The sequence below is a fragment of the Gadus chalcogrammus genome, chromosome 11, assembly GCF_026213295.1.
Source record: "Gadus chalcogrammus isolate NIFS_2021 chromosome 11, NIFS_Gcha_1.0, whole genome shotgun sequence".
NCBI classification, from domain to species: domain Eukaryota; kingdom Metazoa; phylum Chordata; class Actinopteri; order Gadiformes; family Gadidae; genus Gadus; species Gadus chalcogrammus.
The window spans coordinates 7,636,022-7,655,678 of record NC_079422.1 but is presented as its reverse complement, the minus strand read 5'-3'; the positions used below and the strand labels follow the sequence as shown (position 1 = coordinate 7,655,678).

Here is a 19,657-nt window from a genome sequence, read left to right as displayed (position 1 = left end):
ATGACAGGAGGTGAGGGGGGGGCACTGAAAGTGACGTGACATCACTTTGGCCCACAAAGTCTCAGGGCAATACAACAGTTAATGCAGGGAATGTTAAAACAGAGAGGAACGTCATAGACAAGGAGGGAGATATTGAGAGGAAAAGAGACGAAGAAAGAAAAGTAGATGAAGAAAGGAGCGGGAGGGAGGGAGAAAGACAGAGACAGAGAGCGAAAGAGAGATGGAAGAGTGACCCAGAGACACAGCGAGAGCGATAGAGAGAGAGAGAGAGAGAGAGAGAGAGAGAGAGAGAGAGAGAGAGAGAGAGAGAGAGAGAGAGAGAGAGAGAGAGAGAGAGAGAGAGAGAGAGAGAGAGAGAGAGAGAGAGAGAGAGAGAGAGAGAGAGAGATAGTGGGCAGATGGAGAAAGCAGAGAGGAAGGGAGTAGGATGGAAGAAGAAGAAGCAGAAGCAGATGCAGAAGCAGAAGAAGAAGAAGAAGAAGAAGAAGAAGAAGAAGAAGAAGAAGAAGAAGAAGAAGCAGAAGCAGAAGAAGAAGAAGAAGAAGAAGAAGAAGCAAAGCCAAAACAGAGCAGTCAGAGAGGAAAGCGTCAAAACAACAACAACACAACAAATAAAAGATCATGGAGGACGTTGCCATCAGCCACCATCGTGGGCGCAGGAGAGCTTTTGTCTAGTGATGGCTGGCTGGAACATGGTGACAAAAGGATGCATATCATCACGGACGCACAAACGCACACAAGCACGCACGCACAAACGCACGCCAGCCACCTCTTACCTTTGAGTAGCGGAACCGGAAGTCAAGGCGTCCTTCTGTAGTTAGAAAGCAAAAGCGTGTGAGGAAAACCCAGTCCTGGAGGAGAGAAGTGAGGAGAGAGGGAAGGAGAGAGAGAAGGAGAGAGAGTAGGAGAGAGGAGGAGAGGAGACCAGACAAAATAAGGGGAGAGGAGAGAAAACGAGAGGAGAGGGGAAAGAGAAGGGGGGAAGAAAAAACAGTTGGCATCTTAATACTGAAAGGATTGAGGAAGGGGAGGGAGTCAAAATCAACAAAGTTACTGCGAGGACATATGTGGTATTGATGTTGCAGAGGCCAGGGGGGAGGGGGGTGTTTGTTGGTAAGGGGGGTTGGGACAACGAGGACATAAAGCAGAGAGAGAGGGACCTTCCAGTCTCAGTACCACTGGGTTTGGGGCGCGGCGGCAGGGGTCCAGATAATAGTGCTGATGGTGCGGTCCTCCGCCGCTTCCCTTATAGAAGCCTCTGCTGGCACACACACTTCTGTAGCGTTCATAAAACAAACGCAACGTGGCGAATAAGTACAACTTGGGTTGTTCCAGAGCTCAGCGCATAAAACAGTTGGGATATAGGGTCTGTTTTCAGCTGGGAGCGGCGACGCTCTTAATGGAGTCACAATAAAAGGAATGCAAACCAGGCCAGCCCATAATACACACAGCGGACGTACTTCACGTTTTCACCGTGCTAGCCTCTAACCTTATTTTTATATTTCCCATATATTCCAACCGCACATGAAACTGTTACTCAGTTTAGCCTCGTCCCACAATCACCCTCTACCAAAAAAATTATTCCCCCCAGTATCTCCTCTTCCGAACTTCTGTGAGTCTGTGTGTGTGTGTGTGTGTGTGTGTGTGTGTGTGTGTGTGTGTGTGTGTGTGTGTGTGTGTGTGTGTGTGTGTGTGTGTGTGTGTGTGTGTGTGTGTGTGTGTGTGTGTGTGTGTGGGGCAGCGTGCGTTTGTGTGTGCGTGTGTCCCTGTGTGTGTGTGTGTGCCATAAGAGTGTAATTACTAATGCCCACCCTTCTCTCTTACATAAACAGGGCCAGTAAGAGAAATAAAGTGCTACCAAAGCAGTGTAGCTAGCAGGCCGCCGCGCCCCGCCATGCATCACCCTAAACAACGCCGGGGCCCTATTTCAACCTGCGCCTGCCTGCCCCGGCCCCTGCCACCTCTGGGGGCCCTAACTCAACCACAGAGTCCAACACTCACGCAAAGGGGCGACCGGGACTTAACTTAACTCCCCCCCTTAACAACGCCTGTGGCTGTCAGCTGTCACCATGACAACAGGGACGGAGATGGAAGGAATTCAGTAAGGAAGGAAATATAAGGAGGGGCGGGGAGAAGGCATCATCGCCAGAGTGGGCAGAAGGAGGAGAGAGAGTAGGAAATAAAAGGAGAGAACTCAAGAGAGAGAGGAAGAATAGGAGAAGGTGTCTCGGGGAGATGGAGAGATACAAGGGGGAGGGGGGGGGTCGTAACGTTTGACTGACTACGGACCATGGCTATGAAAGACTCCCTTGTTGAGCTTAAAATGCACCCACACACACACACACACACACACACACACACACACACACACACACACACACACACACACACACACACACACACACACACACACACACACACACACACACACACACACACACACACACACACACACACACACACACTACCATGGGCACAGATGTAGCCAAACAAACACACATCCCTTGTTTATACTCTTGGTACCACATGTTTCATTAAGGCTGTGAGATGGGTTTAACACATAACTCAACACGCACGCCCGCACACACACACACACACACACACACACACACACACACACACACACACACACACACACACACACACACACACACACACACACACACACACACACACACACACACACACACACACACACACACACAAACACACACTACCATGGGCACAGATGTAGCCAAACAAACACACATCCCTTGTTTATACTCTTGGTACCACATGTTTCATTAAGGCTGTGAGATGGGTTTAACACATAACTCAACACGCACGCCCGCACACACACACACACACACACACACACACACACACACACACACACACACACACACACACACACACACACACACACACACACACACACACACACACACACACACACACACACACACACACACACACACACACACACACACACACACACACAGTCTCGCCTCACAGGCCGCCCAAGCCGTCAATTCCACCTCATCGTCATAGCAACCCCCACACTACACATGCCTGAGTTTGCAGCTGCCATAGAAACTTAATCAAATCAAAAGGCCAAAGCATTTATTGACGAGGAAAAGGCACTTTTAATCTGTCATCTCTCCGCCACCGTCCTTCACTTTAGCTTCTCAGCGGATCGCACAGCGTTCAGAGCCCTTGGAACATCATTAGCCTGGATCCAGAGCTCTTTCTACTGCCACCGCAGAGAGAAAACCCCCCATAACAACACACACAAACAAAGGCCTGCCCGCGCCCCGCACTCACACCTCACTTGAACACCAATTACCTAGACAAGAATCTCTGCGATGCCATTTTGAGACGCATCTCAAAATGAAGTGGCCGACGAGAGGCCTGACGGGAGGATGTCACGCTGCAAGATATGCTAATCGGCTCTGCTGTGAGCGGAGTCGCACTGTACACCATGCTGGGCTGTGAGCTAGGCCAAGCAGATACAGTGGAGATGGAGAATACACTGTGTGGAGAATACACTGTGTGGAGAATATACAGTGTGGAGAATACACTGTGTGGAGAATATACAGTGTGGAGAATACACTGTGTGGAGAATACACTGTGTGGAGAATATACAGTGTGGAGAATATACAGTGTGGAGAATACACTGTGTGGAGAATATACAGTGTGGAGAATACACTGTGTGGAGAATATACAGTGTGGAGTATACACTGTGTGGAGAATACACTGTGTGGAGAATATACAGTGCGATACCCCAGCAAAGTTCTGCTTTCCAGCACCACTGAGGAGAGCGTACTGAACGGCCAGACCGGAGTCAGCTGCAGTCCCAGGGTATTATATGAGTTATTACAGTGTTTATTATTATTAATGGAACCTATAATAGAGGGTGTGGGATATTTTTTCTTAAAGATGAGGACTATTAAATAAGACAATGAATAATTATATGTACTCACATAAACGGTTGTTTATTTATAAACATGAATAAACAAATGCCTTGAACAGCACATTGATGTGCTAAATGTGTGTTCCATTATTAATCTGTTAATTTTTGATAATTAGTCAAGGCTCTTGCCGACAATAATCACTTTGCATTGCACAAAAGGACAATTGACACTTGAGATAATAGCTAATAATACCCTGCTCACAGTGTAGAAAATTGCATGTATCCATGATGGCATTAGAGTGTAGGCATTCTTGATCACGTTGTTAATTTAGTTGTCTTTAAAAAGACATAAATATAATTCAACAGCCTGCCTCCTCTGACAAGCAAATATTAATTTCATTATGATCTGAAATAGACATGTATAGATATAATTATATGCCATAACCACTAAATATTTTGTATTTTTATTTCATCAATTTAACAATTATAAAATGCCTGTTTCCAATCGATTGCCATAAAAAGGCAAACAAGGTCAGAGAAGCACACAGGTATCGTCTATCTATATGATGTAAGCTAGCTTGGAGCCCAGTGAAGGCATGAGCCAAGTTATTCACCTAATGTCATGAACTTTTACAGCTACACCTGCTTACCTCTACTACGTGATATGGGGGGTGTGGGGGTATGTGTACGTGTACGTGTATGTGTGTGTGTGTGTGTGTGTCAGTGTCAGTGTGTCAGTGTCTGTGTGTGTTTGTGTGTGTGTGTGTGTGTGTGTGTGTGTGTGTGTGTGTGTGTGTGTGTGTGTGTGATACCTTATGCCCAGTTGTAAAGTAAGTATCGGTGTGTGTGTGTTTATGTGTGTGTGTTCGTGCATGCATGCATGCCGGATGCATGTGCTGTGGCCATACTGTTGTGTAACCCTGGCTAATGAATCATTGAGCAGCCCAGCGGTGTAGGGGTGACTTGACTAGCTGATTGGTAATTAATTGTTAATGAGGCTTAGCAAGCAAACAGAAATCCAAAGAGAACGAGGAAAACAGACAGAAAACAGAGGAAAAGACAATCCGAGAGACAGAGGGAGGGGGGACAGAGTGAATTGGATGTAAAGGGGAGAGAGAGTAAGAGATTGGGGGAGGAAAAGAGAGAGAGAGAGGGAGAGATACAGAGTGATGGTAAAGAGAGAGATATGGGGAGAGTGGGGGGGGAGTAAATAGCTTTACTTGCCCGATACTGCATTGAGGCATAGCTCTTGATTAATGGGGTGTCCGTGCACATAGATAACCACACACACACACACACACACACACACACACACACACACACACACACACACACACACACACACACACACACACACACACACACACACACACACACACACACACACACACACACACACACACACACGCGTGCACGGAGTGGTGGTTGAATGACTCTGAATCACAATGCAGTGGCCATGGGAAACAAGAGGACTACAAGGGGATAAAGTCAGACACCTCCAGCCACTGTTTCTATTCCTCAGGTTCTACTGCTCCCACACACACACAGCTGACACACAGCTTTACATCAACAAATAAGGTTTCACCACAACTCCTGCAACGTCGATTCACTTCCAAGATAAAGAATTGAGAAAACACCACTGTTTCAGCAGACGAATCGCTTGGCCTGACCCAGTCAGTCAGTGGAAGTCTGGAGGAAGGTTTAACCTCAGGGTAGGGAGGAAAGGGGAGAGAGAGGTGGAGAGAGAGGGGGTGAGGGGTTGAGAGGAAAGAGAGAGAGACGACACTGAGCCATGCAAGAGGATCATAAAATCGTATTAAAATATAAATATACTGCAGATTCATATATTTTTTCTAATCAAGGCTCCGATTTTTTTTACACTAATCATTATAACTCCGCCCAACCCCACACACACACACGCACACACACACACACACACACACATCTCTCTGTCCGTCCTCGTCTGGAACAGTCTTGCCATGACCTTCTCCAGCTGGACTCAAACCAGCTGCTTCTTTTTTTTCATGCATTTTTTATATCTGTTTTGTCTTTTTATTCTGCTTGTGCTCCACAATGAGCTGTTTTAACAACAGTTTTACTAGTGTCCAGGGCGGCCTGCTGTTCCCTGCTAGGATGCCGACGGCCTAACGGCGTGTGCATCTCCGCCAGAACACCATCCACATGCCTAACAGCTCTGCCTGGGAATGGCACCACACACCTGTTGGTGTTGAGGGCAGATCGTGTTGTGCTCTGTGTCAGTTGCTGGAGAACTTCTTCCAACCGGTTCATCGTGAGCTCTTTGGCAATGGCAACCCCTTCGCTCGCCTGGACTTGCACTAATAACTTCCATATTTCAGCAGCTGTGCTTGAGTCAGTATCTTTTGGAATAAATTGAAAGAATGAGAGGGAGAGAGAGATGGAGGGAGATAGAGGGAGAGACTGCTTGACCTTGGGGCAAGATTGGCACAGGAAAGACTGATGATGTGTTAAAACAATCTATCTAACTATCTCTCTCTCTCCATTTATATCTCTCTCGATGTATCAAAGTACGTACCTATCGATCTGTCTCTCTCTCTCCATCCATCTATCTCTCCATCTTCTTTCCTTCTACTCATCCTCACCTGGGAAAACTGAATTTTCATTCCAACATAACATTTCTGGAGATTGGTTTTTCAAAGTTCACAGCCAATCAAACGGCTCCCCCTCCCCCTTCCTCAGCTCCCGGTTATCCAATAAACCAAAACAGCGGTGCGAGTCTTCCCAGGGCCTCCTGTGTGATGGGGTGCAGCTACCGAGAGACAGATGACTGTATGACATCAAAGGAGAGATGATAATATCAAACGAGCCATCCAGGCTTCAGCAGGCCAATAAGGTGCTCAGTGGAGCCTGTAGGAAGCTGCCAGTTGGTCCAAGGGTAATTCAACACTAGCTCTGATAGAGTGCCCCCTAGTTTAGTGTGAACGATATCACAACCGCTTCTGTGACTGTTTAAGATGCTGACTTTAATGATGCAAGTGTCAACAGGAATAGTCAATATAGGATATGTTTGTTTGCTTATGGATTGACTTATGGATTGACTGATCTCCTGACCTTCTACTCCTCCTGTGTGTGTGTGTGTGTGTGTGTGTGTGTGTGTGTGTGTGTGTGTGTGTGTGTGTGTGTGTGTGTGTGTGTGTGTGTGTGTGTGTGTGTGTGTGTGTGTGTGTGTGTAATAACACCACACAGCAGATTCAATCGAACTTGAACCCATCTGCTGCTGGTTATCCGCACAAATGCCCAACGTTTCCTTCTTGTAGACCTGTGAGACCAGCATTTTCTCCCAACAAAATATGTTGGAAACTACCTCATTGAATGTTTCAGAATAATTTATAACTTTGAGAAACACCATTAGCACTCCATTCCCAGACACAGGTCATTAGGCGTCAGGTCTATGGGGATCGAGCATCTTGCTCAAGGATGCCTGCAGGTAGAGCGTGGCCGATGGGGACCTGTGTACCTTGTTTCCACTAACTGTCCATTATATGCTGCTGTAATAAGGATACAGTTTGTGTTTTCTTTTGCAAATACAAGCAGTCTCATAGCGCAGGCCTGGCAGCACCTAGTTCTACAGTACAAGTAAATGGAGCCAATTTCACTGACATGCCAAAGTATCGATCCAGCATTTAAAAGATAGTTTTAGTGGGGTTTTTTCAATGCACATTTAATTTCTATTGATCCTTTTTTTTGTTCCAGGAGAACCAAGGATAGTAAATAAATTCTCTCTTCGACCGTGTCAGTGTCTCTGCTTGGCACAGCAGTATAACTATTGGAGGGTTAAAGGGCATTGACTCTCCCAGACTGGTTTATCAGATTTAGCCTATGATGAGGCTCCAAATTGAACTTCTATTTTCCATGCACTGCACATTAACAACCTTCTGTGCAGCAAATTATAATGGATGCTTAAATAAATAAATAATTGGTGTGGCCTAAAAAAAAAGGCACGAAAGTTAGGGGGACATTAAACGACGAATAACCTTGTCAGAAGTGGTTTACACTCCCTAACAGGTATCCAATAACATTCATGTTATGGGGAACTATAGGCCTGGGGTTTCTGCCAACGTAAATTGAGAAGAAGAGTATGGAGACGGATAGGAATGTCAGAGGCAACTTCTATCAATAGTCCATAAGCCACTCCGTAGGCGAAGGATAGGCACATCGAACAGGGAACACAAAAATATACGCCACCAACCCGATGGCGTGTTAGGATTTGATAAACACTTGACCTCATCAGAAACATGTCAAGTGGTCAGAGTTGATGGAACTGGGTGACACAGCGGTACATAATACAACGCGATCCGTGCGCGCATGAAGGCATTTGACGCACACCTGTAACGACCAGGCTCAGAATAAACGGAATTATAAGGAAAACAGCCATTAATCGTATGGAGAAAGAAAAACCGAGATGCAGATGTGTGGAATCAACGTGACAGTACGTCTTTTTCTGGCGCGGTTTGTTTTGGCAATGCTCATCCTAAAAAGAGAACGAGTAACGAAGGTGATTTGGTGCGTACGACACGCATACCGATAGAATGCAAATTCCCAGAGCTGCCTCTGTGTTTGATAGGTGAACACGGTCACAAATAGCCACCGAAATATCCGAGTCAACTTGACCAGGGACGGCTGAAAACCTCACCGCGGAGACCTGCGTGGCGACCATGCAGTCGGATCCTGTTCCTACAACAGTATCATAAGTGTCTGTGGTGGCGGTGGCATTTCCACTGATGAATGTGAGGAAACAAATCCTTACCTCTTTGGTGTTGACGATGCCTTTGACGTGTTTCCCGAAGACAGACGCGACACATAGGACAGTGAACAACGCGGCCAAGCACATAAGTCTCCCACAAAACCTAACCTCCATCTTTCTCCCACTCCGTCTCTGTTCTGACCACTGGCTCCCCTCGCCCAGATCTCCGGGAGCACACGGTAACCGTGAGTGCTGCTCGGTGAATTCGAGCACAGAAGATGCGCGCTCCCTACCCCGACGATAGGTGTCCCCAATATTTGAGTCGGAGGGGGGCGCGCTTTAACGCACGCCGACACCGATTCTTTCTCATCTAAAATCCAAATCTAGACCTTAATGTTAGTAAGAGCCATATATAACTAGGCCTATGCAATTAAAGTGTGACAATATCATATTGGTTTAAATGGCAGGATATGGTAAAGGCTAACATTTTATCAGCATGCTGACCTCGACCAATAACACCATTATAAATAATACAAGGCAAAACAATGAAAGGTTTATAGTAGAATATATTTATTTTGATACAAATCAACAAGGAAGGATCAGCGTTTTAAAATTGATTCAAACCTGCACGGAAATTGCAGGTGTCTAAATAAATCAATCACACATTGCACCAGAACAACACATCTGAATGAACAAACATTTTCACTTCACCACATTGTTCCACAGGTTTGCACTTGCTTAATTTTTTTGTAAAAAAAAAAAAAAAAGAATAAATATATGTATTCAAGTACTTCTACAGTATTGATTAGAGTCTGTAGGGCTATGGCTTGCTTGTGTTTGATATGGGCATGAAGTTGTATTCATACACGCAAAATATTTAGGCCTACTGAGCACTGACGTCATTGGAAGCCTGACATCGCAGACTGAACCGCAAACGGTGCTCCAGGTCCAAGGACGGCGTGCGTAATGGATACGACTCCTCAACCGACGACACCCTCAAGTTTCAGTTCAGTTCAGTTCAGTTCAGTTCAGTTCAGTTCAGTTCAGTTCAGTTCAGTTCAGTTCAGTTCAGTTCAGTTCAGTTCAGTTCAGTTCAGTTCAGTGTGTGTGTGTGTGTGTGTGTGTGTGTGTGTGTGTGTGTGTGTGTGTGTGTGTGTGTGTGTGTGTGTGTGTGTGTGTGTGTGTGTGTGTGTGTGTGTGTGTGTGTGTGCGCGCGCGCGCGCGCGCGCGCGTGCGTGCGTGTGTGTGTGTGTGCACGGTGATGTGATAATTAAAACAACGGGGAAGTGGTCATGGTCAGTTCAACGCGAAAGATATGATTATGAAGGGATCAGTGGAAGTGCGCTCCATTTAAAACCATAATCGGCGTGGCATATGACTGTGGAGGCTGCTGACGGGCCAACCTTGGCAGACTCCATCACAGCTGACCCGTGGCGGTGTCATATCCTCGCTCCCCGAGGAACAAAGTCATCAGGAAGTTAGAAAGCCAGGGAAGTCGAAACTAAAGGATAAAAGATAATGATGGTGGATAACTGCACAGATTCAACTTGAACCTAGTTAGACCCTGGAAAGCTGATGCCTGCAGATATCTTTTTCAATTAACACGATATCATGGGGCTGAGTAATTCTCTAATGGGAAAAGCGCCTCGACATGGAAAACCAGAGGTATGCTGTATATAAATTAACACCAATAAGCGACTCTGCACTCAACAACCAAAGCCAACTCACAGGGACGTGAAAGTCTATTTGAAATTCTCAAACACACGGTTTGTGCCAATTATTCATTCGGTCAACACACACTCAAAACACAACACGGACGACATAGACAGTCTAGGACATAGGCAGCATAAAGGGTCCACACTACGTTTGAAGACGGTATAGAGGCAGGTAGAGGGATCAACCCAGCCGAGGTAATAGACAAGATAGTGTGCGAGATGAGTTTCCTGGATCCCCTTTCTGTCCACTGTGGTGGTCCCGTACACAATGAGGACACACACTCACGGGCGACCGATGCAGAGGCTCACCACTATACAATAAAATGTAGTTTTAGCTTCTAACAAACAATGTCTGCCCTAGAGTTTCCCCCAAAGGATCTGCACCAATATTAACGTAAGAGAGACTGAAAGACTATTTAATTCAACACTTGCAGCAATTCATCTTCTATTAAAGTCACCACCACCAAGTACATTAAGAGGTTGGTTGTTTAAAGTCAGACAGCATGAACTAGTGATTTTCAAAAACTAAAAACACAACCACTTATAGAAGCACATTAACAAGTGAACGATACGCACCGGGAGACTAGCAAGCAAAGTCATGTTTCCCCACGATGAGAACGGGAGCACAGACAACAGAACCCACACCTCTTGGTGGGGCTGTGACATTCAGACACAGGAACACGCAGATGGGAACCACACTTGCGTAATGCGTAGCCTCCCCCATGCGACGAAAGTATGACGCACCAACCCATACTTGCCCAACAACAAACCAAACTTCCCATCTCTGCCGGCTGGGAGAACCACGGGGGTAACCGCAAGCTCACACTTGGCCCCAGCCTCTCTATGGAAGATGCTACCTTCCTCATCCTTCTCCTCTTCTAGCTTCCGATTTCTCTCCATCAATCACACTCAGCAGCATTATGGCAGTAAGTCCTCCGGGCGAACAGAAACCGAGCATGGTCTAATCCTGCTACTTTTTTTCTATTGTGTGTGTGTGTGTGTGTGTGTGTGTGTGTGTGTGTGTGTGTGTGTGTGTGTGTGTGTGTGTGTGTGTGTGTGTGTGTGTGTGTGTGTGTGTGTGTGTGTGTGTGTGTGTGTGTGTGTGTTGAAAAGCCTTATGCTGCACTGAATTCATCCATTCATTTCCAAAGCCCATTCATCAAGCGGCTCCGGCTCCCCAGACCTGGCAACCCAGCCCCGCTGCTGGCTGAGGGCCGCGGCAGAGGAGGGGTGGGGGGGGGGGGGGGGGGGGGGGGGGGGTGCTCCGTGGTTGTTTGCGTCTATATTTAGTTTTGGACTTTGACGGAGACACACTGACCCTCCAGAAAGGACACATTTTTCCACGGCGAAGCAGCTGAACGGGATCCCAGGGTCGCCCGAGCAAGAGCCAATCATCCCTCAGCTGGTGGAACCACAGGGCGCGCAGTAGGGATCATCATCTACATGCGGCTGGAAAATAGGAATTTAATGGGTTTCTACGACCTCTGCTGGAGCCCATTTGCAGGGTCTATAGGCCCTTAAGGTTTTTCTTGTTGTTTTTCCTAAGCTTTTCTCCCCCAACCAACAGGAAGTGGCTGTGTTAACTCTTGCGTTCAACATACAACACACATTGGATGGGGTATATGAGGGCGAGGTCAGAGGTCAGGAACGTGTGTAAAGTGGACGGAAGGTTCATCTTACTCCACTTCCTCAGTTGAAAGCGGGCGTTTACATGGACCCCGATACATAAAGTAATACATGGTTTTGGATGGTTTAAGGCAATGACGCAATTATTGTAGCTGTCATGTAACAGGTGTGCCACAATCAGCGTGGAAGCAGCAGAAAGTGATAGACCACTCCTGCTATGATCCATTACTATTCACAGTTATGGTTCGGCTGTGCCAACGTTAACACCCTGAATAATAAAAAAATAATACAAAACCAATTTTCAGTCTTCTCTCCAAACATTTCCGTTGACATAAAACTCTTAAAACGAAACAGAAACCCAAAACCAGGACCTGCTTGCATTGATAAAGACACAAATCTCATTTGTCAAAAGGTGTGAATGTCAGTATTCTTCTTAAAACGCATCGATTCAATGAGAGAGCATTATGGACGCTAACGCACCAACACTGTACGGGTAGGAGCCAGGCAGCTACCGAGACAGGGAAATGTGTATGGTGTGCACTTTGAAACGCTTCAGCACAAAGCATTAGAGAGAGAGAGCGCACAGCATGGGATGAACAGAGATCAACAACCACAGTGCCATCCGCTGAAGAGAAAGGTACACAGTGAGCCCAGAACAATATTTTGCACAAACAAAGTTTCAGTCTAATAAAATATATATAAACATTTGTTTCAGAAAATAGGAAAACCGTGGAGGTATAATACTGCATAAAGAGGGTAGCAAACTAAATATACCTCGATCCATTTGACTGGTTCAGATTAACTGCATATTTAACAATAGTTGAGTGTAAGTATTGTAATAGTGTTGTCCCCAAAAAACAAGAGAATCAATTCAACAAGTTGAGCCCCCCAAACACCCTTCATAAGTTAGATGTTGTTTAGCCTGGTAATTCTATTTAGAGAGGAGGGAGCCGATCAACTAGCCACACAGTGGGCCGTATTAACTGCCAAAAGGGCATAACACACAGCCCATGTGACGTTATTAAGTGTGATTTAGAATGACCCAATGTCCCAATGGACAAGCGGCCGTTTAGGCGGAGCGATGTCTCTGTTGCTCCGCTGTCCAGTGATACCTGATTAGGACACAAATACCACGGCCCAGACGAACCGTCTGCTCCGGCCTCCACTTACAAACACTCGGACGCACCCGTCTCAAGAGTCTCCCCCGTCTAAAGGCAAAGATTGTGTATGTGTGTGTGTGTGTGTGTGTGCTATGTGCGTGTGCGTGCAGACATATGCGTGCCCATTTGTGTGCAGCTGCTAGAGAACTCTTCTATCTGAGGGAAAACATCAATTGTTATAAGAGCGGGGCGGTCTACAGCATTACTTGTTCTCTTACGGGCCGGGCTGCTGAACTTCAGCGAGGCGGAGCACCGACAGGTTGCAAGAGAATTTTTTCAAAACAGAGGGAGGGCGTCCTTCATCAGGGGGCCCTCTGCCTTTTTTGTTCCATCATTCAAAACTGAGCTTTACTCTCAACTCTACCTCCCCAACCTGCAGGGTTTGGAGAAGTATTTTCTCCGATCCCCCCCCCCACGGCCCCTCTACGCCCCGATGCCGCCAGCCTCGGCTCCGTTCTGGCTCGGCACCGCCGCCGCCGCCGTTCCCTCTCCCACCTCTGAGACCTCCGAGACCTCAGCCGGCTCGTCCTCCCCGCCCTCGACGGAGACGCTGTTCCCCGTGGATAGGGTGGGAGTTGCGGGCCTACCGTCACCGCCACCACCACCACCACCACCACCACCACCACCGCCGTCGGTGGGGAGGGTGGAGGCCCTGTGGGTCCTCTCCAGCCTGCGGTGCTTGCGTGGCTCCGACGGCGGTGTGGTGACGGTGGCGTTGGCGGTGGCGTCGGCGCTGCCCGCCTCGTGGGTGAAGACCGCGCGGATGCGGGCCACGCAGATGTCCGCCGCCTCGCGGGTCTCGCGGGACAGCTGCGACAGGCTGAGGAAGCCGTGCGGCAGGTCGTCTACCACGCACAGGGTCACGGGCCGGCCGACGCCGCGCAGGCGCTTGGCGAACATCACAGAGTCATCCAGCATGGGGTCCAGAGCACACGCCTGGGGAAGAGAGAGGGAGGGAGAGAGGGAGGGGAGAGGGAGGGAGGGGGAGGAGAGGGAGAGAGAGAAGCGGGTGAGCCACAGATAGAGAGGGAGAGAAGGATGAGGAGAGGGGAATAGGACGGAGAGAGAAGGGGGTGTAGGATGGAGAGAGAAAGAGCAAAAGTAGGACAAATGTAAGGAAAAGGTAGGAGAGAAAGGGGGTTGGAAAACCCTAATGAGAGTCTTGTTCATACGTGGAGAGAATCATAATAAACATATGTGCGGAGAGAAGCCTGGTGTAGCTCCCCGTTTCTCCCCCTCTACCCTTTTCTTGTGTTTCTACATCAACCATTCAATTCTCGCTGTCTCAAACCATTGCCTGAGAAAGCAGGCGGCGACGGTGGTTAAGATACATCAGGTATTAGAGAGTCGAGAAGGCACTCTCTTTGCATAACTTCCAACACTAGCTCGCCTCCAGGACATTCCTGCACATCAAAGGTCCTTTTTGATCTCTCTTTATATAGATTTTTCAGAGTTTATTTCAGAGTCCTTTTTCTTCCAGCTTAAAAGGTGAAAAAATGGGAAGTGGTAGACTTCTTTTTTATTCTAAACCTGGAATTCCCACCGTCGGTATATCAATTCTGTGGTTTTGTCTTAAAAACGTGTCAGATATGACCTTTTGTTTTATATAGTTATGGTTGAACTTTTGCTTTTATAAAGTTACGTTGCAAACCAATAACCCAGTGTGTTTGATTCTCAGGCAGTGTTTTGACCTTTCTCTTCGCAATTATGTATAATTTGAACCCTGGAGAACTGGGTAAACAACAGCCATGTACGAGGGGCTGGATAATGAACGGTGTGCCGGTGGAATACCTAGGACAGAGGAGGAAATAATAAGTGGCTGTGCAGTGGCACTCAGCGTACCCAACGCACATTGTACACTCCTCAGCCATGGATGTTATTATGATGTCCCCCGGAGGGAGAAAACAAAACCATATTCCAATTGTTAGACTTTACACACCCCTGTATATCCCGACAAAGTATTAATATATGTGTATTCATTGCCATTCTTTAGAGCGGAGGGAACATCGGATTGCCCAAGCCACCTCCATAAACAGAGAATAACAAAATTTATAAAAAAAACAAAACAAGGCATTTAATATGACATGAACCACTGAATTTCCCCGGAGCGCTTTCATTTCAGGTTGAGTGTGTGTGTGTTTTATCTCTGTTATTGAGTGGTTATTAATGGTGGTGAATGGTGGTGCGTACCACTTTGTGTACGTTACAGGGGGCTGCATACCACTATGTGTACATTAACAGTGTGGTGGGTACCACTATGTGTTCATCTACAGCGTGGTGATGCGTACCAGTATGTGAACATTAAGAGGGGGGCTGGGTACCACTATGTTTGCATTAACAGTGTGGTGGGTACCCCTATGTGTACGTTAACAGGGGGGTGGAGCATACCACTATGTGTACGTTAAGAGGGGGTGTATGCGGTGCGTACCACTATGTGCACGGGGGGCAGTCCTCTCAGCATGCTGTCGGGGGCGAGCAGCGGGGAGCAGTAGGGGTCCAGGACCACCGGGGAGCTCTGCATGGTCATGTTGGACGGCTGGTCCGAGCGCAGTGGCTCAAAGCCCACCGGGAACTCCCTGGGGAACTCTGGCTCCGAGCCGTCGGCCTCCAGGACAGTGGGGGGCGCTATGGCCACCGAGGAGAGGGCCAGGCTGAACGACGGGTCCATCTTATCGGCCAGGAAGAAGCTCACGTCCTCCGGCTGGGGGATCAAATGGGGGAGCGGGGAAACAAGGTGAGGCTATGATGAGGCATCCAGTGTGCGTGCTTTATTATTTATAGCACAGTGGAGTGGCTAGGAGGCCGAGTGCTAGCTGAAAGGTTCATGGTTTGGTACCGCAGTCTACCTGTAGGCAATCTAGTGCAGGAGGTCCTAACGCATATATCTGCTCCTTAATTCACTTCAACTTTATTGTCAGTAAAGCAATGTGCAGGCACATGTGTAAACAAAATGAGAGTACCTGGTTATGTCCTGTACGTTACTTATGTCATCAAAAGAGATGCACTGTACTTTCTTGTACTGTTGCATTCAATTAATTGTCTGCTAAACGTACGTCACTTATGTCATCAAAAGAGATTCACTGTACTTGCTTGTACTGTTGCATTCAATTAATTGTCTGCTAAATGTACGTCACTTATTTCATCAAAAGAGATTCACTGTACTTGCTTGTACTGTTGCATACAATGAAATGTCTGCTAAATTACAAAATAGTGTATTTTATAATTAATGATAGCGCAGGTATGTACACAACACCACGCCCCCCCTTGTGGAAACCGCTCGGTATCTGTGGCTGAATGAGATCTGACACTATTAAAATGAAATAAGGAAATAAATAATGAGGCGGTCTGACGTCAGTCCATCCAGCTGCTAGTCCCGTGGATGTGTGAGGAATCACACTCATAGAGACGGTTCTCCAACACATCGTGCGGTCCTGAACTGCTCAAAAGGTTAGTCATTCAGTGCGCATGACACCGAAGCAGAACGCCCCAGGGGTCTAGGCCGGGTGCGAGCTCAGATCTGATCAGTCCCCTCAGCGAGACGAGAAACACTAAGCACTTAGCGGGACTTAGCATTTTGACTATTTTAATCATTTTGCAGACTCCTGCAGGGGATTTAGATACAGGTAATTTAGGAGCAGGCAGGTACGGCTGGCCTGACATCGCCAGACCAATTTGCAAATGCGCATTAGTCTTTAACCTTTCAGTTTATTCGATTTACAAGGGGGAGTTATCAACGGGTGCACACCAGAAATGCCTCTGGACAGAATTGGATAGACCTACCACCAATCAGAGCATAGGAACGTGTGACACATCCGCAGTAGCCATCTCGGTGGCTTATTATAAAACATCATAATGGAAAAAAAGGGCGAGCCATCGTATTAAACCCGCCCCCATATCAGACCCGACCCGGGACAGGTCTGCTGGCTGAACAGGATGGAGGCCAGGTGCATATGCCCCAGAAAAGGAAACCAGCGCTGGCAGATTTGTCCGGTTCCCAGGCTCGATCATGGCGTCCTGGCTGTGTATATTTGGGATCCATCCATGTACATTCTGAGCTGGGAGCTGAACACCCAACCACTACACAACGGTGTGCCCCCCCCCCCCCCCCCCTGCTCTTGTGTGTCCTGTATCCAGGTTTAGACAGCACACAACAGTACAACAGGCCCCAGAGCACCCTCAAACTGCACTCTGTCTCTCTCCAATAATAAGGCCACACGGTGTGGGCGAGATAATTAGTAGCTAGGCGGAAGGGCTTGTGTTAAAGCTGAGCCCTGAGATGTGGTTGCAGTCATTGGATTAAGGGTTTAACGCTTACGACGCCTGCTTGCTCCGCAGGGTGGTCTGGTTGAGGAGGATCCTCCGTGTGGACCTCCAAGGAAGTGGATTTCGACGTGCTGCCCGGGCGGTTGAGGAACAGACTGAACATCATCATTCCTCTACAAAATAATTCAATTATGTTTGAGTTTCTTCCTGGATAAGCGAGCGTGGTAAATGACTATCCAAGGCACATTTAAAAAGGGTAATACATCAGAGCTTGGCGATGCATCATTCCAATGGTTTGTGATCTCCTCTGGAATTGAAATGTTTGTCTTCTCCTGATAGAGTAGAGTGCTAAAGCTCAGATCCTAGGTAGTTCCAATATAGAGTTATCTGCAATGCTGGGCCCATTGACATCCTTAAAGGGAGAATGAAGTCCCACCTCTTCACTTTTAGACACCTAGAATGAATTAGGATGCTACATAAATCATATGTATGATATAATTATATATATAATTATAATTATTGCTTATTTTAAAATAACATTTGAAATAGTCTTCCTGGGCATGATAGTGTAGTGGGTAAGGTGTCGTGTGACTCGCCAGCCCAAACAACAATACGATTTCTCTTTGGATAAAAACGTCTGCTATATTACCAATATGGTTAATTTTTTTTTTTTATATGCATCCTTCTTGATGCCAACAAACAAAGGCTGTCGACGTTAACGTGTGAACGCTAGTGATTAAATCGCGTATTTTTTTTTAACACAAATGAACCCAGTTGCTCATTTTGTGAGTCATGTCTTCTGACTACAACGTTCTGCTCATGTCAGATGTAGTTATGATTGATCCTCTGCTCTCTCTTTTGGGGTAATGGTCACCAGGTTTGGGAGTGGTTTCCTGTATGGTGGCGGTCTGTCATAGCCGTGGGGCTTCCCCTGCCAGAGTGAGGGCATGCTGGGGAGACGGAGTGCTGATGTCTGGGCAGATCGTGTCGCTTGATCTCCACTTGATGAAAGTGACAGCAATGTCTTCATTCATTCTCACCTGGAGTCTGCTCGCTATCCATCGTCCATAATCCATGGCCATAACTTCAAACTACGGTCACCACTAAAATATTGATAAACCCTCATTGGAAAGACATTAACCTTGTCTAACTAGCGGTTAAGTAAATAGAACTGCCCTGTTTAATAGGGGAACCACTGAAAAGGCTAAGTTAGACCATAGGTCCCAGATATGATGATAACAGGTGTAGTTCTGCCTTCTACATGGGTATTCATTGCTTTTCAATGCCTTACTCATCTGCCAAAATAATTGTATGTAGTTTAAATTGAATTATCTTCACTTGGGGAGCTTTTCCCAGCAAAGTTTTCCATTGCCATCACGGATTAATGACAACATATCATGTTATTAACATTTTGAATTGTTTGACATCCCCAAAGAGATTGTAACGTATTCAACAACTGAAGGTTGATTATCAAGTTCAACCATCCATTCCCCAAAACAGAAGTGGGGGCATGCTTACTGTGCGTTCCGGGAGCAACGATGCATTGTGGGAGTCTGGGTTTCGCTGGGAGCTGAGGTCCTGGCAGGTCTGGCTCTTCAGAGACTGCTTCCTGAAGGAGAAGTCTGTCGTCTCCGGAGGCACGGGGGGATCGGCATGGCGGGAGGCCATGGACGCCTCCGATACACTCTTCCTCACCGCGTCTGAGGGAGGGACAGAGAGAGGGACAGAGAGAGGGAGGGACAGAGAGAGGGACAGAGAGAGGGAGGGACAGAGAGAGGGACAGAGAGAGGGAGGGACAGAGAGAGGGAGGGACAGAGAGAGGGACAGAGAGAGGGAGGGACAGAGAGAGGGACAGAGAGAGGGAGGGACAGAGGGAGGGACAGAGAGAGGGACAGAGAGAGGGAGGGACAGAGAGAGGGAGGGACAGAGAGAGGGAGGGACAGAGAGAGGGAGGGACAGAGAGAGGGAGGGACAGAGAGAGGGAGGGACAGAGAGAGGGACAGAAAGAGGGAGGGATAGAGAGAGGAAGAGAGACAAAAAGGAGATATTTGAGCTTATTAAAAACGCGGTAAACAAATTAATAAAGAGGCATTTTAGATTACAACAAAAAGATAAAAAAAAAAGTTGATACATGAGCATATATATGACGGAACGGACCTTTTAAACACTGAAATCTAAATACAAAAAAGAGACAATGGGTGAGAGGCAGAGAGAAAGAGAGAGTGGCAGATTGAATGTTTGAGAGCGAAGGAACATTAGAGAGAACACTGTGATAGAG

The 19,657-nt window shown here is 47.2% G+C and overlaps 3 protein-coding genes across 4 annotated transcripts in view; 1 reads left to right on the top strand and 2 right to left on the bottom strand.

Moving 5' to 3' along the window:
* The window catches only part of tmem145 (transmembrane protein 145), a 34,234-nt gene extending 22,663 nt beyond the window's left edge, over window positions 1-11,571 (bottom strand). Inside the window, exons 1-2 of the mRNA XM_056601347.1 lie at window positions 8,679-11,571; window positions 777-851 (exon numbers count right to left, since the gene is read on the bottom strand). Coding sequence (XP_056457322.1) covers window positions 777-851; window positions 8,679-8,789 — 186 coding nt within the window. The 5' untranslated portion in view covers window positions 8,790-11,571. The remainder of the gene's footprint in view (window positions 1-776; window positions 852-8,678) is intronic.
* LOC130391291 (trypsin-2-like) overlaps window positions 1-19,657 on the top strand; it is a 229,205-nt gene that overhangs the window by 67,942 nt on the left and 141,606 nt on the right. The gene's annotated exons all lie outside the window — the stretch shown is intronic.
* lipeb (lipase, hormone-sensitive b) overlaps window positions 11,580-19,657 on the bottom strand; it is a 43,237-nt gene continuing 35,159 nt past the window's right edge. For both annotated transcript variants that reach the window (XM_056601344.1, XM_056601345.1), the window contains 3 exons: window positions 18,898-19,079; window positions 15,545-15,817; window positions 11,580-14,052 (listed from right to left, as the gene is read on the bottom strand). In XM_056601344.1, the coding sequence (XP_056457319.1) occupies window positions 13,540-14,052; window positions 15,545-15,817; window positions 18,898-19,079 (968 nt within the window). In that variant the 3' untranslated portion in view covers window positions 11,580-13,539. The remainder of the gene's footprint in view (window positions 14,053-15,544; window positions 15,818-18,897; window positions 19,080-19,657) is intronic.